Source organism: Vicugna pacos, chromosome 12 (assembly GCF_048564905.1).
Source record: "Vicugna pacos chromosome 12, VicPac4, whole genome shotgun sequence".
Classification (NCBI taxonomy): domain Eukaryota; kingdom Metazoa; phylum Chordata; class Mammalia; order Artiodactyla; family Camelidae; genus Vicugna; species Vicugna pacos.
The window spans coordinates 45,558,637-45,582,287 of NC_132998.1; the positions used below are offsets into that span (position 1 = coordinate 45,558,637).

The 23,651-nt window shown below is 37.7% G+C and overlaps 1 protein-coding gene and 1 long non-coding RNA gene across 8 annotated transcripts in view; one reads left to right on the forward strand and one right to left on the reverse strand.

Moving 5' to 3' along the window:
* Nucleotides 1-23,651, forward strand: part of LIN7A (lin-7 homolog A, crumbs cell polarity complex component) — a 207,073-nt gene that overhangs the window by 70,086 nt on the left and 113,336 nt on the right. The window contains exon 1 of one of the 5 annotated variants that reach the window (XM_072973339.1): nucleotides 20,460-21,072. The exons of 2 other annotated variants lie outside the window; for them this stretch is intronic. In XM_072973339.1, coding sequence (XP_072829440.1) covers nucleotides 20,991-21,072 — 82 coding nt within the window. In that variant the 5' untranslated portion in view covers nucleotides 20,460-20,990. Of the gene's footprint in view, nucleotides 1-20,459; nucleotides 21,073-23,651 lie in introns of those variants that run through there. 2 more of the 5 variants (XM_072973337.1, XM_031683305.2) reach the window with 2 other exon arrangements.
* LOC140700239 (uncharacterized) lies at nucleotides 12,309-21,942 on the reverse strand. 3 transcript variants are annotated; one of them, XR_012078600.1, is made up of 5 exons: nucleotides 21,834-21,942; nucleotides 20,976-21,062; nucleotides 20,694-20,818; nucleotides 18,383-18,450; nucleotides 12,309-12,520 (listed from the first exon to the last, which is right to left on the reverse strand). It is a non-coding gene; the product is annotated as an uncharacterized lncRNA (long non-coding RNA). The 3 variants fall into 3 exon arrangements; XR_012078599.1 differs by lacking the exon at nucleotides 21,834-21,942 and adding an exon at nucleotides 21,158-21,252; XR_012078598.1 differs by lacking the exon at nucleotides 21,834-21,942 and having other exon boundaries at nucleotides 20,976-21,145.

Consider the following 23,651-nt stretch of genomic DNA (forward strand, 5'->3'; position numbering starts at 1 on the left):
TCATTTTACAATGTTGTGTCAAATTCCAGTGTTCAGCACAATTTTTCAGTCATTCATGGACATATACACACTCATTGTCACATTTTTTTTCTCTGTGATTTATCATAACATTTTGTGTATATTCAAAATAATTTTCAAAATCTGATTTTATTGGTTTACTCCAAGTTGCATATATAAATTCTACACGTTTGCTTTGGCTTGATGTCTATAATTTGAACATTTTTTTCAGAAGCAACTAATATTTTTTTAATGATGAGTAAAGGTGAAACAGACAGACTGATTCCTTTGATTGCTTGACAGTTACGTTGTTTAACTTCTTGGCTAAAGGGTAAGGAATTAATTTTTCTTATTCCATTATAGCCTTAGCACAAGCCATTTATCAAGATTCATTTATTTAACAAATGTTTATTGATCGCAAAATTTGTGTCAGGCTTTGTGCTAAAACTTCAGGGATACAACTGTAAACAAAATCAGAAAGAGTCTCTGTCCTCATGGAGCTTATAGTCTAATGAAAAAGAGAGAGATTAACTAGATAATCATATAAACAAATGTGAAATTGCTCTTGTAATAACTGCTAGAAAGGACAAGTGCTTGGTGCTATGTGATTTAGTCAGACTTGGAAAAATTTCTGAGATTCACAGTTGGTTCAGATATAAAGAGTTAGAATGTACACTACTAACTTATGGTGAAAGATAATTTGGACCATGAATGAACTTTGAAGACCATAGTAAGAATGCTTTTATTTTAAGAGAGTAGGAGAGCATTTAAGAGTTTTAACCCAAAGTGACATAACTATTTTTGCATTTTAAAAACGTCATGTAATCTATTATGTGGATAAATGGTAGGATGAGGCTGGCCTGGATGCAGACAGATTAGTCCAAGAGTTATTACAGCAGTCAGGAGTCAGTTTTTGAGAAGCTGAGTCATGATGTTTTTCTTGGAAATGCCAAACAGTAGATAGACTTGAGAGCCATTTAGGAAATAATATGAACTGGACTTGGTGATGGGTTGAATACAGGGGTGAGAGATAAAAGAGATTTCTGGCTCATGGGTATTGGAGCTATCGTTAAGACAGAGTATAAAAGAAGATTATTAAAATGTGGGGAAATATGATGCGGAATTGATGAGTCCATTTTGGGATGCTGACTTTAAGATGCCACCGAGGCACTTTCTTGAGGGGTGACCTGAACAGTGCTTTTAGAACGACAGAGTAAGGATCTCCAAAAATCTGCTCCCCTGTCACAGAAACAATGAGAACACTAGCAATACTTGTCAAAATCAACTTGTAAAAAAGCTCTGGAAATTAATTAAAGGCTTGCAACAATTAGAGAAGACTTTATGTAGTAAAAATGGCTGAATCTCCATAAGAACAGTGAGCACTGTGGCATTTTAACTTGTCTCATTCCCATCACCCTCTTCCCACCTCCATAGCATCATTGAAAACCCATGGGCTCACAGCTAGACAGTTTAACAGCCAGCAGCCTAGCAGATACGGGAGGGACAGAGTGGCTTTGGAGTTTCTTAAGGCCTCATCTCCAGAGAAATATCATTATTTGACTTTGCTAGCAGCTCCTAGGTAAAGCTTCATTCTTAGAACCTGCTGTTCTTTGACCTAACTCAGAGCTCCCTGTGTGTGAGTCTCATCTCCAGGGTAATTGTAGAAAATAGTTAGTGGTAATTACTTAACATTGCAGCTGCCTGAGGCAGTGATACCACTTGTTGCTAACAAGAAGTTGACTGAAAATCTCAAAAGGAGAAATGGGGGAGTGAGATGTTCATTGGGGGATGTTATTCCTGCAAATCTAGAAGGTGATGCTCGTATGCAGGGCTGTGCATATTTTATACCCAAAAATTTGTATCTCTCACCTTTAGCTGATGTTGATGCTCTGCCTCAGTAGGAAGCAAAGACTAAGGCAGGGTTTCAACTGTGTGCTGGAGCATTGAGTGCATACCCTAACATACAAACAGAGCCCTTCAGCAAGACTGGGAGACTTACCAGTTCAGGGCCGTTAAGAAAATCTAATCATTAGCTGATCACTAAGTTAACTGAGAAGAGAATTCATTGGCTGCCTACAATGAAGAACACAGACTAAATTAGTCCAAGAAAGTCACTCAACAAACAACTTTGCTGGTGGGGTTGTAAAGTGTTGCAGCCTCTTTGGAAAACTGTTTGAGAGTTCCTAAACTCGTAAACCATAGATTTACCATAGGATCCCAGAAATTCTACTCCCAGGTATATGCCCAAGAGAAGTGAAAACCTATTTCCACACCAAAATGCATACCTGAATGTTCATAGAAGTGTTATTTATAATAGTAAAACAGTGGGGGAAAAACCCCAAATATCCATTAAGTGAGGAATGAACAAACAATAAGGTATACACACACACACACACACACACACACACAAGGGAATAGTGTTTGTCAATAAAAAGGAATTAAGTACTGATATATGCTACCACATGGATGAACCATGAAACATCATGGTAAGTGAACAAAATCAGACACAAAAGGCATGTAGCATATCATTCCATTTAGATTAAATGTCCAGAATGGGATATCTAGAAAGGTAGAAGAGTAGTGGTTGCTAGGGCTTGGGGTAAGTGGGAACGAGGGGTGAATGCTACCAGGTATGATGTTTCCTTTTAGGGTGATGAAAATATTCTAAAATTACATAGCAGAGATGGCTGTATAACTTTGTGAATATACTTAATTGTATACGTCAAATGGGTAAATTTTATGGCATGTGAATTGTAGCTCAACAAGAATCTTACCAAAAAAAAAAAAAAGGATGAAATGATAATTTTCAATGTTTGATGTTTATAGGAAGGAAGATAATCACTTTGGATACAAGTTAGAAGGTTTTCTGTTAACTTTTTTTGATGTGGTGATAAAGTTTCATAATTGCCTTAGTTCATGAATGCTGCTATCACAGAATACCATAGAGTAGGTGACCTATAAAAACAGAAATATATTTCCCACAGTCTTGGAGTCTGGGAATCCAAGATCAAGGTGCTGGCAGATTCTGTGGGTGGTGAGGGCCCATTTCCTGGTTCTCAGATGGCCATCTTCTCCCTGTGTCCTCACAAAGTGGAAGAGGCAAGGGAGCCATCTAGGATCTCCTTTATAAGGGCACTGATCTCATTCATGAGGACTCCATTCTCGTGACCTAATCACTTCGCAAATGTCCCACATCCAAAAGCCATCACACTCGGGTTTAGAATTTCAACATTTGAATTTTGGGAAAACCCATTCAGTGCATTCATATCAATACTGAAGTTACAGATTACAAATTTTAAAAAGAATGCAAAAAGTAAAGTAGGAGAGATCTGGAGTCGAGGATTCTATGAGGAAATGGTTGCAGAGAACATCTTGGAGACATTATCTGTATGCCCCTGCTTTACACTGGCTTAAAGCTATCGTATTAGGGAACATAAATATGTCAAAAGTTACTTTGAAACGAGGCAAGCAATGTTATTAAGATAGAAGTAGCCAGCTAAGAAGATTAAAGCATCTGGTCCTTTGCTGTTTCCCAAACTTCTAGACTTTTCAAAGGCTTTGGGGTAACAGAACAAAGCATAAAGACAGAGCAAAAACTAAGGGGAGCCACTCTCAGTAATTGAAATAGCCAAATGCAAAATGCATATAGTTTTTAAGGCATTGGTTCTGTGCTTTGAGAATGCCTGAAGGTTTTTCAAGAGAATCTAGAGATGGGCAATGTTTATTTGGGTAAAGAAAAGAGATCTAAATGTAAGAAAACAAAAAACCTTTCTCTTTATATATGTGGTACATTCAAGCCACCAGGCAATTCTTAGGACCAATTATGTACATTTGTAAGAAAAGCTGAAAAAAACATTTTGAGTGTGTTAGGTTTTTTTTGCAAGGAATACACGAAATAATACTGCAGCATCAAATAAAACAATCTCCTCATTAATTCTCATTGTCTTATACAACTTATAGTGTCTCTATCTGCTTTGTCCACATTAGAGTTTTATTTTAAGATGTGTTCATATGAATTTAAATCCTCTTGGCCAGGTAACCCGCTGGCATATAAATAATTGCCAGCCTTAATACTAGCATCAGAACTATCAACAAGAAACAGACTGGGATGGTGATAGGTGAATTCGTTTTTGAACAGTGGATGAAAGGCTGATATGGTCCATGGTGGGCCTTTAAATGTAGTTTTTTGAGAAGTCAGAGTAGGGCAGAGTGAAAAAAGATGAGCTTTGAAATTAGGTTCATGAGGGAGAGTGGATATATTCCTTAATTTCTCTGTGTATTGATTTTCTTATCTGTAAATAAAGAATAATAATATCTTCTTCCTAGAGATTCAGGAAAGATTAATTTTTAAAAAAGTGTTAGTTAGGACTCTGGGTGTACCTGCCACATAAATGGGCCCTCAATCACTGTAACTATCATTATATCTGCTATTATAGAATCTTAATTTATATCATAGCAATAAAAAGCATTGGGAAAAAAGCAACACTGTTGCGACATTATAAAAATTCCAGATGTTTATAAATTATTGACATCAGATTTGGCCAACAGTTTTGTATCTTAAGAACTTGGCTTCGGTATGCATGAGGAAAAGTGATGGAAAAATAATAACCTCTACTTAAATATGAAGTGCAGTGTCTAGGAAACAGTGTTTTCCTCACTTTCCAATTTAAAATAAGAAAGAAATACTCATCTCGAAACCATACCTGTTAGAATGAGAAAAATGTCAAACTCTTTTGGACCTTCTCTCCTTCACAGATGAAAAGTAGAGCAGGGAAAAATGATTATTTTTCTAATGACTATACTTGTCACTTATATACAAATAGTGCATCTGTCTGAATGCTCACAGGTAATTCATACTTACGCAGGGTGGATTCTGACCTTGCTATCCTACAAAAGAACGTCAGCTTCAGCTTTACATTGGTGGCATATATTACAGCAAATTTTCTTTCATAGAATCTTCATTCTTCCCTCCCAGCTCAGAGGTGCCAAGAGATCAGTGTATCTTCTTCACCTGCTAGTATCTTAAGTGCATCATACAATAGCTGGTATGCTTCAATACTGAATTAATACTGGTTGAATGAATGAGATATTCAGACTATGGTATGCAAGGAACACACTTGCCACCATGTTTCAGTAGCAAAGGATACAAGTTGCCCTTATACACAGAGAGGCAGGGACACCCCCATATGTGATGACTCTACCAGACAAAAGCTCAATGGAGGTGATGGTGAAAAAGGTGTAGGAGTTTAAGGAACTGCAGCTACAGAAGGGGTGTGTGTGTGTTAGGCAGGGAAGTGCAGAGTAGATAACGGAACCAGAGGCTTTAAAGGCAGAGCACCTAGAGAAAGCATTTCTTTGGAATGTGTGATTGAAACTTGACCAGGTATAATGATAAGGGAGGCTTTTTGGCCAAGAAGCCAAAAAAAAAAATTATGCAGGAGTGAACTAGTAGGTCTTAATACAGTAGAGTCACATTATAGGAACACAACTTTTGAATGGGAGATGGAACCTAACCCTCATTTAATTTGCATTTAATGCCCAAAAGCATGAGACTGATTCCTATTCAGTGAGGCCTCAGAAGGTACTGACAGTCTGGAAAGAAAGATGTAAGGAGTCAAGGTCATTTCCATATCTTTTCCAAGAATAGGATGCCATGTCCATCTGCTCACATGCAAGATTTAGATTAAAATCCAGTAAGCATTGCCTACTGTGTGCCAGTGACACTTCATCTTGTTACTGTCTCCCAGGAGACAATTTATTTATATTCATTAAGTTTACAGAGGCTGATTTATTAAAACAGAATAGAGTAAATCCTTCAGGCAAACAGAAACATTTTATAATTCTCATCCATCATTTGTTCTCTATTAGGAATTTTATGATTGTCGTAAAGTCAGGAAGTAGAGCAAATAATCTTAGTGCATGCCAGGCACTGTTTCAAACGGCTTACACAGATTATCTCATTCAATCTTCACAACCTATTCCATAGGTACAATTATAATCCAATTTTACAGATGTGGAAACAGAGCAAGAGCTATTGCCATTTAGCCAAGGTCACACAGGTTCTAATCGTTGCATCTAGGATTCAAACTCAGCAGGCTGATTTCACAGCAGGGACTCGATCTCCAAGCCATTCTCTCTCCAAGCACTGAGTCACTCACTCTGGAGGATTTCCACTTTGTTTTGTCTCAAGTTTGGCACAGTACTCCTCAAATTTAATGTGCTAAAGAATTGCTATAGAAGGGTATAACCCCAAACCAAGTTTTAGAGATGATAGAAGGGGTTTTTCAAGGGTGATTGTTGCCTTACTAGCTGACTTAGGACTTAACCCAGGGAAGAAGCAATCTCAGTGTAATTTGCAAAATCACAGGCAGCCTGTGAAGCAAATGCAATGCAAGTAGAAGCCAGCCCCCCCTAACAGGGTGCTGGGATTGCTAGCTACAGATACGTTATCTATTCATTAGGGTTCAGAAGTTCTTAGGTAACACTAGTCTGCTTACTGTATTGCAGTTAGTATATGACATTCAAGATATAAAATAAATACACAGAAATGTATTTTTATTAGCAGTGTTACCTCTTCAGACAAGTTTTAATCACTCTTCATTCATTCCTTCATTCATTGGTCCCTTTTCTCTTTCCTGTCTTTCTTTCCGTCTATTCATTATTCATTCATTACTATGTGTTAGGTGTGTAAACAAAACAAAACAAAATAAAATGAAACTAAAACATGGTCTTGTCCATGTTCAGCTTATGCCCTTTAAAAGAATAAGGAGGTTCCACTTTTCTCAGTATTGGCTTACCTCTTAGAAGCATGCCCAGTGCTAATAAAAGGAACTCGATCTTTTGCCTGAAACCATAGAAAAATTTTGATTTTGTGGAATTATGTCTTCATATTTATATTTTAGAACTCTAACAGGTAAAATTCTGGTACAAGATAAGGATGATAAGACTCATCTGAACTTGGTAAATGCATTTGTTTATCATCATCATACTTTCTTTTACTGCTGGATAATAGAAGTAATGTGTTTAGGTCTAAAAATGTCCATCTGTTATCCAGCTGGGGGACTAATTACAGTTGTCTATATTCTATTTTTACATTTCTACATTTAAAATTCTCTTAAAAAAATTCCTGGATTTTAACTTCCAAAATGTTCCACTGATACAAATAGAATTAGACGAATTTGATGCCCAAATGCTATTGTATCCAAGTGAAAACTTCTAAATCCAGAATATTATTAAATGAATCCTGTGGGAAGCAGAGATTCCAAGCCAATAAGATGAACTAATTCAACCTACACCACATTCTGGAAGAAACACAGCTATAGTCCCTCTATGCAATAAGGTAATGCCCATCTGAGAAGAGCTCACCTGATGGAGGTATTGCCAAGTGTTAGAAAAACACCTTAACATATTTGTTTAAATTTTATAATTAACTTTTATTTTGTATATCCAGGAAAATGAATATATGACCCATTTTCTCTATACAGTTAAAAGAAATATAAAAATCACCAATAAGCCTCTGAAACAAAGATGTCTTTCTACCATAGAATACACTCAGGTTTGTAAAATATAAAAGATAATTTAAGTGATTTTTAAAATCAAAATAGGCTTTTTCTGTCAAAAAAAACTTAGATTGTGAGGTAAGCAAGGTAATGATCATTTTATACATACAAAAGATGACCAAAGCTTGCAAATTTAGTTGGACTGTTTGTTTCACTAAACTATGCAATAATACGTGTGGCCTGATAGAAAGTTGTTTTCCAGAGCTCTCTTTGAAAGGCAAAGACACAAAAGAAAAGTAAGTTTTGTTTATTTCCTCTTTAAAAGGGATTTTTGCATTTAATAAGCTTGACAACTTACAGTCTACAGAGAGTTGTTTTATATGTCTTTTTGCTACCTTCAGTTCCCTCAGGATTTGTGTAAATGCTTCCAAATTTATCAATGGAATGTCTCAAAAAATTTGGAAAGGCAGTATTAATATTGGTAAAAGAGATGAACATAAAAACAAACACAGAAGTGGAAGATTTGAAGAGTAAGAAGATGAATAAAAGGGTACTTAAGAAGACGAGAAGCAAAATACAGGCATTCTTTAACTTGCATGAATGTTAACTTTTAAATTAACGAAGTAGTGAAAAAATGTGGATAGGAATTTAAAGTCTCAAATTTGAGGAGAATTTCTCCCCAGGGTTGGTGGTTGTTAGGCAGTGGTATTCTTGATACGTGATTATACTATAACCCAGATCTAAATCACAGTGTGAAGATGAGGACTCAGAGAATATGAAAGCCAAATTATTGAAGCTGCATATTTGAAGTCAGAGGTTCTTTCCTGACATAGAAGAAACTAGTCAGTCATTGAGTTGGTGGATCCCAAAGGACTAGAAAACTACTAAAAAAGAAAAACGACCTGTCGGATGATAATTAAAATTACCTGCAGGCTTAGCACTGATGGTGTACACAGTCCCTAGCATGCCGGGGAGACATCTAGTAAAATACCTCTTTCCTCAAAAAATCTATTTTTCCATCAGATTACCTGGCAATATTTTCTAAGGAACTATATTTCCAACTCTGTATTAAAAATGTGTAGATGAATGGCATTTTCTTTGTTTTTAAAATGCCTCAAAAGTCAACTTTATGGACTGTATCTCTTCAATAACCCAAGGAGTCAAGGGAGGAAAAAATTCAGACGTAGGATATAAATAATAACAAGCAAAGAAAATACAAGTATAGAGATGAAGGAAAATTGAAGGGCAGAAATATAAATGCTGCAATTTTATCTCCACTTTTTCTCCTGAATGATGCTGAATACAACAATTAACCTGGCTCTAACCTCCACCCACACCTCCCATTGGCTCAGTGGGAGCTCTTCACAGAGCTACAATTATGAGCTGCACATAACACAAAAGTGTTAACTTGCTCATTTACCATCTCTTCTAGTCCCTAAATATTTTATCTTCTCTCCTGATGTGAAAGGTCCACTGACATCAAATGCAGATACTTTATGCCAAGAGCTGTAACATTTATATACATCCCCTATGAAAATGAAAGATAAAAATCTCATGTCTATGCTTTAAATATGTCTTACACACATACGAAAATTTGTCTTACATGACCACTAGCCTGAATAAAAATGGCAATCACTATGGACTAATACTGACATGGTGCTAAAAATCTAGGGCGGGAAAGTTGTCCAAAAAAAGGCTTGAAGTAAGTAGAGAAGATTCCTCTCATCTGATAATATAATTTCCACAGGCTCAGTAACATGTTCTAGTTTTTTCTCCAGGCTTTGCCTCTAATTTTAAAACTGGTGTTAATAGTAATTAGAACTGGCATAAATGACACAGTGTAGGCACCTCCGTTTTAATCTCTGTAGCCCCTCTCTGTCCTCATCTAGTTCATTTTCTTCAAAACATTTTGACTAAATGAACATATTATCATTATTTCAAAACTTATCTTGGAATGAAGAGGTTTCCTCACTCATTCCTTAAAACCTCCCCTAATGAACACCTTATTCTTGATATAGTAGCAGTATTTTTGTTATATCCTGTCCATAACAAAACCTCTCATCTTTCTCCCGCATTATTTCATTGTTCTTTTTATACTACCTAGAGATAAGATAAGCTACTGCAGTTAGTAGAGTTCACAAAAGAGCAGAGAGTTATTTGAGGATATATATACAGTGACATTTTAGGAAAGCTGTGAGGTGTTAAGAAAACTGAGTCCTCAGAATTTCAGACTTAGGCCACCACATAATTTCCTTTGTATACTAGCAATACTTCTGTAGCCAGAATCAAAATCCTCAAAAAAGTAATTTTTTTCATATCTTCCATTATGGATGATGAAGAAATTGGCATTGACTATTATCCAGCCAAACAACCAAGCCATAGTTTGGTGTGAAGACCTATCAGTGTGACCTCAGAGTGAATCTGTTCTCTTCATACATGACTAGAACATCATCAGCTGATAGGGATAATTTTGACTTCCTGTTATTAAATCTATTTAGAACTTGTAATCATTTTTCTGTAATAAATTTTAATACACTATTTCAGGAAGAACCTCATTTCACCTTCTTGCTCAGAAAGCTTTAATGGCCTTTTGAATAAATTCTAAACTCTTTTAATAGTCTTCTGAATAAATTCTAAACTCCTTAAACTTCTGAATAAATTCTTTAACTCCCAAAGCCCCTTACATTCCCCTTCCCTATCAGCTTCTTTCTGATCTTAATATTTTGCTACTTCCTTCATGTCTTCCATGTTCCAGTCAAGTGAACTGTTTCAATAAGAACAAACATGCCATTGCTTCTTGACTTCATACGTTCCGTTCAGTTCAGCTGAAATGTCCGTTCAATTCTACCTCCATCTAAAAAAACCCTCATGTTTTTAAGGACCTAGCATAAAAGCCATCTCTGCCTAGCACAATGCCTTTCATGTTCCATGTAATCCTTTGTTCGTATATTTTAACGTTGTGTCATTTACCAAACCCTACCTTTTTCTGGAGATAATTATGACTGCTATATGTTCCTGTAGAGCAAGGGCCACATTTTATCTACCCTTTTCTTGTAAATCTCCATAGAACATAGTAGAACAAATATCTTGTACCAAATTAAGCAATCAATAAATATAGTTGAACTAATTTTTCACTTTAAAATGCATTTAAATGAAGTTTATCTTGTAGGAAAAAAAATGATTCTTTTACTCATTCTTTCATTCGCTAATGTTTATTGAGCATTGTTTTTATGGCAAGCAATGGATATAGGGTATATAGTTTGCAAACCAAACATTGTCTCTCTGCTCATGAAGTTAACAATCTAGTGTTATAACCTAGTGTAATATAAAAAGCGCTAAACTGATTGTCACTTGAGTTTGAGTCTGAGCCCCATTCCTCACTAGCTGGGAAAAGTTGGGCAGTTGATATAATCTCTCTGGATCTCGTTTTCCACTGCTGGTTCAATTTTTGTTCTTTAACATCCTTTATGGCTCAAAAATATCATTATATTTTATTTTTACTCTGGAGGAACACATTTGGGTGAGTGCAACATGTTCAGTAATACTTATGTCAATATCAGTGCTGTCTTTTTGTTAGAATTAAGTTGTTTTCTCTCTATTTGAACCAAATACAGTAACAGCATGTGTGGGTATTTTACTGACTAATATCAAATAGTCATAAAAAATAGAAATCAGCTTCAAAAAATATTTTAGGAGGCCTAAGATTATTTACAAAAATGTCAGTAATAAATATAGGGTTAATGTGTATTGCTTTTGACAAATGATGGCCATACTGAAAAATCCTGGCCAGGAAGTTTCCAGGAGTCATGAGTGTATCATCTGTGTTCACTCAGTCAGGCAGTTATGATGGAAATGGTAACTTTCCTAAATCAATTCTGTGCTTTAAGAAGAAACAATAGCTAGACTATAGAGTGTTATGATTTATTGTAAACAGTATTAAAGAGAGTACTTCACAAAGTCATTCACAGAGTCCACAGTTAGACATTTAAAGGACTTGAAAGCAGAAGAACTTATGTGACTGAGACAGTATCAATCAACTCAGTAGAAAACCCCTCCAGGACTGACTAACCCTGGACCTTAGCCCACTTTTATCAACTCTGTGAAATAGCTATTGCTAATACTCTCTGCTCTTCTCAGACCCACTCTGAGTCTTAGCAGACAGCCTTGCTGCCTACATCACTGAAATAATAAGCCTTCCAGTGGTAACTCCCTCAGTCTCCTCTTGCATTCTACAAACTGATCTGCAACGGTGTCCATGCTCTCATCTTCTGGCTCCACGGAAGGAATTATCTTCCTCTCACCATGTCCTATCCCGCCAGCTTTTCCCCAGATGCCTCTGGTTCCCTCTCTCTTTTTTGGTACCCATATGCCATCTATCATTGCTTCTCCTGTTTCTTCAACCCTCCATCTCGGCTAGTATTTAAACATGCTCAAGTCTCTTCTTAAGCACATCATAAATGTTCCATTTTTGAGAAGTCATTTCTGAATCCCCCAGACTGGTTTAGGTTACAGGTGCCCATTGTACCATGTATTTTCCTTAACAGCATTTATAATTATTTTAATTGAGAAATATTTCTACCAACACCAGCAATTCCAGTAGGGTGCTGGTGGTCTTGTATACTGCTTTATCTTCAGTGCTTAGCACAGTGCTTGGTGCACAGTAGCCACTTGAAATGAAACGATAGAATGAATGAATGAATGTATTTTCTCTCTCTCTCTCTATCTCACTGTCTGACACACACACACAAACACACACACACTTCTGACGCAAATGGCTTTCCTCACTACTAGTAATAAAATTTCCTCCTAAGCTTTCAAAAAAAGCACCAGTAAGATGATTTTTTTAATACTTGAGGAGTGGTACAGGAAGAAGTCATAGAGAGAGAGAGGAAAGGAGCTCATGACGGTGGTCCCGGACCCCTGTGCACTGCTGAGTATGCACAGCCATCCAGTATCCCCCGGGAGGACTTCACCTGCCTTCTCCAGGGGTCAGAGGAGGCAAGCACCTTGGATGCAGCCACTGCCTATTAACGGTACAGAGAAACATTATGCCTTTCATTAAAACTCTATATCCATCTTTTTGATCTCTTTATCACTTAATTGTTATAATATATGCTAACAATTCATTTGCAGAGTTCAAAACTGGCTTCAGCATAGAAATTCCAAAATGAACATTTGTGTGCATGCACACACACACGCACACACACTGTTAAAAGTAAAAACCAAGCAGAAATTAAAATACAAATACTAGTAGTCTTTTGGGATAGAGATGATTTTTATGACTTGATGTGAATACAGATTTGAGACTGAGTGTAGTTGCAGTAAAGATATGACCAGTAGAGAGCGCTACATGCCCTAAGATTTAAATATTCTTTTGACTACTAACTAGTGACAACACTTAATGAAAAAATAGTATTTCTCATTTTAAATTTTACTTAGAGTTCTCTCCAATTAGTAAATCGATGCATCACTTTTTTTGAAAAATAAACATTTTGTGTTTTCATTGTGTTCCTGTCTCTTCGTTTGGTAGAAATAAAATCTTCAATAAAACAAATATCTGAAAGTGGATTTTTTAAGGCTCTTAACTTTTAACTTGCTTTAGACAAATACACTGTTAGCTTCTTAGTTGAAAGTTGTGGTCATCATCAGCAATTTACCAGATCATTGGACAGTGCATCATCATATCACATATGTTAAATAGAAAAAGAAATAGTAATCAATCTGTGGCAACTAATTTTTAAAATTTTGGCATCTTAAGTTTTAGAAATTCAATTAAATATGACATTTCAATAGATGAGAGGTATCAACTGGCATATGAGAGGATGCATAAATGAAGCAGGAATTAAACGGTCACAGGTGTTATAATCTGAAAGCATGTCATTGAAAATGGCAAATGGCCACTGTAACACTGGATTATACAGCACAGAGCCATAACTGAGTGGAATTCATGCTCATAAAGATGATATAAACAAGAAAGATTTTCATTCTTAACAGTGTTTGAGACAGCAGAAACCTAGAAACAACCTGAGAGTTCATCTGTAAGAGATGATTTCAACAGTGTTTTGAAAAAGGATTATGTATAAAATATATTGATATGAAGTGATTGTATCACTAGATAAAATAATCAAGGTGTATAGTATAATGCTGTGTGAGTTTTTAAAAAAATATGTGAACATGTGTGTATGTGTGTGTATACACATGTATATGTATATATACACTTTCTGAGCGACAACACCAAATAAAAAAATCCCTGGTTCACAGTGAAAAAGAATGTTACAATGAATGTATGTATGTTCATGTATAACTGAAAAATTGTACTCAACACTGGAAATTGACACAACATGGTAAACTGACTATAACTCAATTTAAAAAAAAAAGTTTAAAAAAAAATCCCTGGTTAACATTGGTTACTTCTGGTGAATGAGCTTTTGTAATACCCACTGAGAATCGTTTTCCCTGTGCATTGTCTTACACTTAAAATTTCAAAACAAGATTCCCCATTAAAAAGAAAATGTGTAAACTGGAGAAAAGATTTAATAGAATAGTTGACTTGCTTGTCCCAGATTAAAAATGGCACAGATTTGTTTCCTTTTCTCCGTTTATTTGAGACTACTTTGATTTGGCTTGTTTTGCCACTGCTGATCAATGCAGAATTCCAGGTGACAGGAACCTGAAGATACTTAGAATTACAACCTTTTTCATTTTCCTTGGGTTCTCTCCTATTTATTTATTTATTCATTTATTTATTATTGAAGTAGAGTTGATCTACAATGTTGTGTTGTCTTGGGTTTTTTTTTTTCCTAATTTATTCTAGTTAAACCTTTGAGGCCAAAATAAAGACATCATTGGGTTTATTATGCAAGTAAAATAAAGACATCATTGGGTTTATTATGCAAGTAAAGCAAGAATTAAAATTAGGAAATCTTTTAAAGAGGAAATTTCTTGGAGACACTATATTTCAGGAAGCAGATCTACCTTGCACAGCTGTAGACTCAGGGAACAGCACAATACGATTATAAGCATCAGAGAGATCTACTTACATTGGCAAGGAGATAGGGGTTCATCTAGGACCAGAAAATCAGGGGAGGCAGAGGTGCTGAGAGTGAGGCACTGAGTTTAGAAGAGCATAATTTGTTCCTATTGAAAAGATACTTTATGCTTTAAGATACTTTATGCTTCAGGTTGGGCCCAGAAAGATCATATTGAAATGCAAACCAATTAAGCTAGTAGTAATTTTTGCTTTAAATTAGAGCACTAGAGGATAAAAACAAGAGTTTATAACTCTCTTCTGAATGTGCTGTCCATGCGAATGATGTATTTTGCTCCCAAACTTGCTAATTACTGGCTGTATGGCCCTCAGCACACCTACAGTAAATTCTGTTAGTGCCTCAATTACTCTACTGTGTCACAATCTGGGAAGAATTTGAAGGCCTTTTCATCTGTGTCTCCCTAACATCCTTAATTAATTCCACAGTACCAGAATTCGAGAGAAATAAATAAGTTGGCCTGGATTAAGGGGAAAAAATGAAAGTCAGGAATTAAGGTGCTTTTCAGGAGAAAGCCATTTAAATCATATTTTAAATGAAGCTAAAGTCTAAAACAAATAACCCTTGACCATCATTAGTGTGCTTCTCAAGGATCAAGGTAACAGAGTTCTCACTTTACCATGAAAAGATTTCTTAGCAACATAGGCACCCAATTATAATAATCATGTCCTTCCTTTTCTTTAGTTTCTCATGAAATCTCTTAGAAGATCTTGGTCCATTTGGTTAGCAATCTTTTGATTCAAAATTGCAAAGAGTAGCTTTCTGCTCAGAGGTGTGACATTTTGTTATCTACGTGCAGAAAAGAAAATCTCTCTCCAGTTTCCTCTAAAAGTGAATGTAAACTATCTCCAGAAAGCATTCACAGACTCTAGACTTTCCTTTTATTTTGTATGCTTTTAACACATACAGATTTACAGCATCATTCTTGTGATACATCATTGTGTAATTCATTCTATGCCTTTTCATTGATGCTTCTATCTCCTTCTCAAAATGTTTTGTAAACTCCTCAAAAATAATATGACTGTTTCCTACTTCTTCTAATTCCATCCCAGGTCCAGCGTCCTAGTCAGTACTCCAACAAATACAGTGTAGTTTTCTTATTTGAAAAAACAAAGTTTCTATCAAATACAATGTGACTTATTTTCTGACCGTTCTAATGTTGCTTGCTCGCTGCTGCATATTTCATCACAACTTCCTATTTTATTTTCTTTGTGGACTTTGTGATATGCTGGTAAATATTCAACAACTGGCTTTTCAGAGGAAAAATAAAACTTTCATATGTAGTATTTGCCAGTACCCATCGTGTAAATACTCCCACCATAGCCAATCCGAAGATAACAACGTGATGTCACTAAAAGTGATGCTGGGGCAAGATGCACATAGTTGGGTCTCACATAACAGTGTGAACAGCTTTGGTATATCACTGTTGGAGGTTCTTACCACTACCTAAGATTACCTGATTTATTATTTGTGTTTTGTCTGTCTCCCTTCATAAAAACTAAGCTCTATAGAAAAGGCGCTCCCTCCATGTTTACCACTGAACATAGAACCTTGCCTGGCATACAGCAGGTGCACCACAAATACTTGTTGGAAAAGATATAATTGCAGACTTAAAATTGATTATACTAAAATTTTTAAGATGCAATGGTAATAAAAATATTTAATGTAAAAACCATTAAAGTTTGTGGGTTTTAAAAGTTCAGAAATATCTCCTGAGTAGACGTGAGAAAGAGATGAGCCCAGTACCACTTTAAAAAATCATTTTATCTTGCCTCTCTTGTTTTTATCAGGCTTCCCCAATGGTGTAAATATGAGGTTGGAGTGCATAAAGAAAAAGAAGAAAATCATAAGCTTTGAATTTAAAATTTCATTCTATAAAGATCAATCATAACTTCCAACTGTGAAAATAGAAAAGTGTTCATTTCAAAGTGAAACAAAAACATCATTTTACATTCTATTAGTTAAATCAGCATAAATAAAACACTCTAGTACCAGAAAGACTTTGCACTTATTATATGTGCAATTGCCTATGGCAGAACTATAGCAAACGTTAATTATTATACTTACTGTTTGCATGATAACTGGTAATGTAAAAAAAATGCAAATAAGACCCTTCAAGTGAGGATTCATTATTCAGATTTCAGATTTCTTTCTCTCAAATTTTTCAGAAATTTATTTTGAAAGTAATAAAAAATAATTAAAATTGACATTTTATGTTTTTAGTTCATCTTCAATTTTCTAACATCCAACTCTGAATTGGTAAGTCTTCATTTCATTCTGATGTTAGTAATTTTGAACGTAGATGCTACGACACAATGTTTTCTTCTTAGCCTAGATCGTCTTTGTCCATTTCATTGTGTGATGTGTGCAGAGCAATTCATAAAAGGTTCATTACATTTCTGTTAATTACATTATCTTTCACAGCCTGACTCTCAATGGCCCTCTTTAGGCTTGTTTTTCCTGTGCTCCAAATTGAACTGCCTATTTTGCCCAAACACCCACCGTGTCTGCTCTCCCATCCCTGGCTTTGCTCTCCTGCTTCTCAGAATGCCCTTTTCCCTTATCTCTGTCTTTTGTAATCCTGGCATTATTCTAGACTCAATTCAGTCCTCAAATTATTCATTCTTTGCACAACACTTAGTCACTAAATGATCTCTTTCTTGTTTGTCAGTTTGTTTATTGTCTTTCTCTCTCGTGTGGACTATAAGCCAAGTAAGAACAGGGCTTTTTCTTGTTCACGGCAATATTCTAGTGCCTAGAACAGCGTCTGGGATACAGGAAGCACAGTATTTGTTGAATGAACAGACAAATAATTAATTACCAAAACAAGTCTAAGATACTCAGATATTTTACCATGGATGTGTTTGTCACTAGGTTTAAAAAAAAATCTAAGAATAAAATTAACATAGTAAGAGTCTCTATGATTATTCAGAAAACCCACATTTATATTTCAAAATATAGGGTGGAACTTCATTTTAATCTAGTGCTATTTTGACAAAGCTGTGAGAATTAAAGAAGATAACGTGATACCTTGAATCAGTCAAAAATAATTTCTAACACCCAAGGCTGAAAGAATTCCAGTTTGAAGGTGCTATTTTCCTCATATGAAACTACTTATTATACTCCACTTATAATCTAACTAAACACATTTTCTTGGTATGCTAATGCTTTATGCAAACCTTCTCTTGATTTTTGTCATATAATTCACAAAGATTCAATTAAGTGAAACAGACCTTAACGTAATTTCAAATGAAATTTTTAAGAAGAACAGATTTTACATTCAAAGTAGGTAGTCATTTTAATATTAACCTGTATTTATATAAAATGGACACAGTATCATAGTTTTTTTTCTCCTTTGACCTAAGTTTCTTCCATGCGTTTCTCTCTTCAAGTATATCTCAAGCATAAAAAAAGATAAAGGATATATATATGGAACTCTGAAATAAAAGGCCTGAAATCACTAAATCTTGAGTAACACAAAATGAGGTATGTCTCTTAGGTGAAAGTACAGGGGCTCTTGAATACAGGTGCTACTATTTTTAAGCCAGTTGCTTAAACTTTTTGAGTCTCAATTTACATATCTATAAAATGGGTAACAAGAGAAACCAATCTAGCACCAAGCCTAGCACATATAAATTGCTCTGTAAGTATTTACTGAATTAATGAATTCTTTTAAAAACAAAGGTACCAAGACTAAATTACTATATATCATTTAATGAAAAATTGCATTGGTTGTGTAACCAAATAGCTACAAGTATAATAACAGGTGTTTTTAACAATTCTCTGACTGATACACGATCAGCAAAGCAACATACATATGAATAGATCAAGTATATTGACCTTGATGAAACATTGTGGTTGGTACAGGAGTTCAGGCTGTTATTCAAGAGACATAAGGATAGTCATATCTACCAAAGCAAAAGAAGAGATTAAGGACATTTTCTTATGTTTTTGCATGTCTCAAGTAGAAATTCACAAATGTATTTGGAGAGACAGTAGTTTGTTATTCATACTTCATTTTAAAAAATTGAACAGGTAATGTATTATTACTCCTTTTCTACACCTGTACAGACATAAGCTAAAGACATGGAACTTACCACTACTAGAAATAATAACTGATGAATATGTAGTGATTTGTGCTTTCTCTCTCAATCCTTACAAAAACCCTACAACACAAAGGGAGTTAACACAGAGGGAGAATGGTAGAGTAGATTTTCGATTAGGGAGCTCAAAGCGTAAGTCCAGAAACATGCTATTAAATGTTTGGTGCTGGGGATACACCAGGAGACAAAAAGACAAAAACCGTACCTTCACGGACCTCACTACCTGGGATTTGTGTTGAAATCATGGCTTTTAGATTTATGAATCAAATCACTCCAATACATATTCATAACAAAGTATGTTGTTAAGAACTACATTAGTGGCCAAGAGATTTGTATGTTCTTTTTATCCTCAAATACTGAATGAGGTTTGATAGTTTGTGCAAAACCTTGGCACATACTCTGCTGTTATTGTGCACAATTCAACTTCTCCCTGTTGTTTAATTTAGGGGATGTGAATAACTATAATCAACCAGAATTGTGGCTTCTTCCTCACTCCCACAGCACTTCCTTTCTACGGTGCTTAGAGCACTTACCGCTCTTAGTCTTGCTCAGACCTTGCTCATATTCTCATGGCCTGTTCATTATTTGTCTCCCAACTTGTACTGAGCACTATCCAGAAAAAAGGCCATGCTACATTTATCTTTGGATGGGATGTGTGTTTGTAATATGAATACACCTGTATTCATATAAAAGCACATGCATGTGCATGATCTCATCAGACCCTCACAAAACTCGGTAAGATTGCAGGGTAGAATTAGTTCTCATATTTTAAAGACACTCAATGAGATTGAAAATTATGAATGCCCTTGTTTGACAGATGAAGAAACTGGGGAATTGGTGAGAGAATGATTTCTGAAGAGCACATAACTAAGACTTGAATTTCAAGATCGGGGTTCTTTCTAAAACACTAAATGAAAATATTGAGTTATTATTTTAGGTATGTCTTTATGGTCTGTTAGGGTGTTCGGCCAGTCATTTTTGACTTTCTCAAATCATTGGTGAAATCTTTGTTTGTTTTTTCAAATGTAAACCATGAGATGGAAAAGATCTTCAGAAAGCATCCATATGGTAACCAGAAGACAATGACATAGATTATATGCAAATATATTTCTGTAAAACAGTGTTTGTCTTTAAGAGTATATTGCTAGCCAAAATAATTCTGCTCTGTCATAGGGAAGGGGAAGGGGATGGAGGAAGCTTTGTCATTTCCAGTCCCAAACCCAAAGTCATCATCATTCTGCTTATATAAGATTTCTATATGCTTCTTAATTTCCTGATCAAGAAATGAGAGTCCCTACAGTGGCAAGATAGTGAAAGCAGTCTGTTGGGGTGAAGGGGTCTCAGCCAATATCTGAAGAGTCTAGTAACTGCACCTTGATCAACTGACTCTGAAGTCACCCTTTTAATATCATCTCAGCAGATTCAGGCTACTGGAAAGCAGGGACTGTACTGAATCCCTTAAGTCAGGCAGTGGCCTCCTTCAATTTCTGTCACATATGTTAATCAGTAAGTGGCAACTCTGAGTAACCACTGACTGTATCTATCAACCTGGAAAAGTGCTAGGGACATGTTTTTCAAACTTGGTGATAGAAACTTCTCTTTATGTTTGTTTGTTTATTTATTTATTTATTTATTTATTTATTCTTTTTCTCTTTGTGATTTTTAATTTAAAGCCATTTTTAAGAAGTTTGCTTTTAAGGAAAGTTATTTTCTAGGCAATATACCCAAGTTCTTACTGGAGACCTAGTGATGGAACCTTGGCCTTAAGTCAGTTATCTTGTGTACAGTTACAAGTCAACATTCCAAAATAAACTTTAACAGAAATTAACAGCAACTGCAATTAAATCCCAACATTTCTGAACTAGAAGCATTTTCTCTCTAGGGGATGGGATTACTGGGTTGACCAATACCCTTTATCTGAAAAGAAAAAAAAAAACCATCTCTTCATCTCTCGCTCCCGTATCCCCTTTTATTTGTCTCCCTTCCCCCAGACATACGTATACTCTGACCATTTTATTTGAGTGGAAAGTTGAAAGAAAGCAACACACCAGCTATACCCATCCAGCGCTCCTTGGGGTGGAATAGCAAAGTTCTAGGGCAGAGCCTTCCTTCTCAGAGCCGGCGGTGCATTCGCTCTTGGATACCTGCTCAGCTTCACGCCGCATCTGAAGGTCTGCCCGCCGCGGAACAGTTGCGTCTCCATCTGGCTGCCAACCCACCCAAGCTTTCTTCTCCTCCACCACCACCACCTTCCCTCCTTCCCCCCACCTCCCCCTCCTTTCCGTCTTCCCTTTCCACCCCCGCCCCCAATCTCCTCCTCTTTTTCTCACTACAAGCGGTTGCTGATGCTGAAGCCGAGCGTCACTTCGGCTCCCACGGCAGACATGGCGACATTGACAGTGGTCCAGCCGCTCACTCTGGACAGAGGTAAGGGAGCGGCTCGCCCTCCAGGCCACTGCGTCCCCTCTGCCTCCCCCTCTGCCCCGGCCAACTCCCACCGGGGCCGCCGTACGCGCTCGGGCAGGGGGAGCAGGGCAACGAGGACGAGCGAAGACGCCTTTCGCGCCGAGAGCAGGATACTTTCTTCCCCTTTCTCTGCCCGCCACGTCCCCGCTGCCCCTTCGCGCTGTACTCGCCCGGCCCAGGGGTGCCTGCGCCGGGCTCCGGCGCCCCCGCCGCCACTCCCAGCCCCTCGCAGGATCGCCTCCCGGCCGCCGGCTTTGTTGGAGCGGAGGCGCGGGGACCGCTAGGCGCCCTCCCGGGGCTCGGGGGTTGGAGAGGGGCAGGGAGGAAGCTCGCCGTGCAGGGCGAGGGCGCCTGCAGCCAGAGACTGGGGAAGCCTGGAGACGGAGCTGCCTGCCAGCAAGCGCGCCCGGGGGCCGGGAGGAAGGAAGTTTGTCCTGGCGCCGAAGGGCGAGGGTCGGTCCGGCTGCGGATGCCCTGGCAACCGCCCGGGGCGGGCAAGGCGTACCCGGGGCTGGCCCATGCCCCGGCGCACGGCGGCTGGGCTGCCGTGGCGGGGAGCTGCCCTCGGCCGAAAGGGCAACGCGGAGTGCGGGCAGCCGCGCCCGGGGCCAGGGGCGCAGCGTCGGGGCCGCGGAGCCCGCTCTACCCGGCTTTGCGCTCCGAAGGCGGCGGGAGTCGCGTCTGCCCCCGCCGCCGGCAGCTCTCTGGCAGTCGCAACTCACAGTTTCTCCTGCCCCAGCCAGCCCTCGTTCTCTCCCAGCCAGTGCGCCGTGGTTCCCGGGCTGCGGAAATCGTTGGGACGCAACGCAGGCTGGGTTGAAATTCAACTTCTGACCTGCGACCCGGGGCGTCCTGCTCGCTGACTTGACTGGGGGAGCAGTGTTTGCTTCCTTCCAAGGACCTCCCCAAGCCGAAGGATGGAATCCTCCCCTATGATCGCGGCCCTCTCCTGTGCACCCGTGCGGGGGTTATACCTGTCCTTGTGTGTTCCAGTTTGCTTTCTGGCTTCCGACGTCCAATTATGGATGCACTGGAGTCCCACGACTCTGCAGCGGAGGACACCTGCTTGTCCTGGTCTGCAGCGGCAGGATTTAGGACCCTGGGCGGCCATTTGGAAATTGTGTACTTAGATGAAAATGATTTAGTCCAATGTGCCTCTAAAAATATTCTTTCTAGCGGATTAAAGTGGACTATGGGGCAAGGCAAAAGAGCATCCTGCTGCGAGTATAGTGGAAAAAAAAAAACAGGGAAAACTCAGTGAGGTTTTTAATTTGGAGATTGTGGGTGACTTTAACGCAATCTGTTGGCGCCGAACAGATGTTCTGTGGTGCCTATAGCAACCTTACTTGGGGTGAGTTGAAAAATAAAAATAAAATAAAGTAATTGATTTTATGTTGGGAAATAACAGTTTGCAAACTAGTAAATTAGTAACAGTAGTTTAAACAGGTCAGAAATCTATTGCATAATCCACGATTTCACCCCAATATCATCATCTGCACTAAGCAGGATAAATCCATTGCTTCTAAGAACCGAACAGATGGCAAGCCATTAGAAATTGTGGATTTCCCAAGTATTTCTGTTTTAATGTAATGAGCTCTTATATTGTCCTATTACTAAATCCCAGTCTTTAAACATCCCAAGTAAAACGACTACATTAGGAGAGAATACGAACTCCAAGAAAATTGCATACCTGAGCAATTTTAGATACCACTAGCACTGAAAATATTTCACTTTGGGGGTCTTGCCTTAGCTCTTAAATGCCTGGCTCAGTTGTGGAGAGGAAATGTAATCCGACTAAGATCTATCCTTAAAGTTTTTTTCTTGTTCACAGCCAGACTGTACCTGTCCTTCCCAGTTGTAATTGGGTGTATGGAGTTAGCTCAAGAGGCAAGTTGGGTGGGACTGGGGATGTATCAGAATAAATTCACCAGCAGCTCACTGCCCAGTCTGTGGGTGATTGGCATCATTACTGTGCATAAAATCAATACATATAAACAATTTTCTCCCCACATTTGTAAAATATGATTAATTGATTAATTTCATCATTAAATTGATGAAATAAACTGATGAAAAATTTCCTACAAAAAATAAAAACTTCTTAAAAGAGAGAGCCCAGTAGTACTTACCTGGCTCCTAGATGTGATTCTGATGATCACTCTGGATGAGCTGGTTAGTCCCTTCCAGCATCAGTTTTCCTGCGTGCCACATAAGGAGTTTGGATTAAATAATTCTGCCACTGTGCAGCTTTAACTGTCTATAAATCAATGAATTAAAATTAGGACTCAGTTTCCAGTCACCTACTGGGAGGTTTTCCAGATCACCTCCTTTCCCACCTCTTCCAGGTGTGCTCTGAGGTCACCTACTGCGTATGCCTCATCAAAGCATTTCTCGAACTCTGTTCCAGCTATGTCTTTATTGAACAGAGCTCCTTGAGGGAAGAAGCCATTCCCAAACTCTTCTTTGTATTCTCAGTGCCCGCTATAGTCCCTGATCACAGTAGAACATCAAAAATGAATGTAAACGAGTGTAAGTGAACTAAG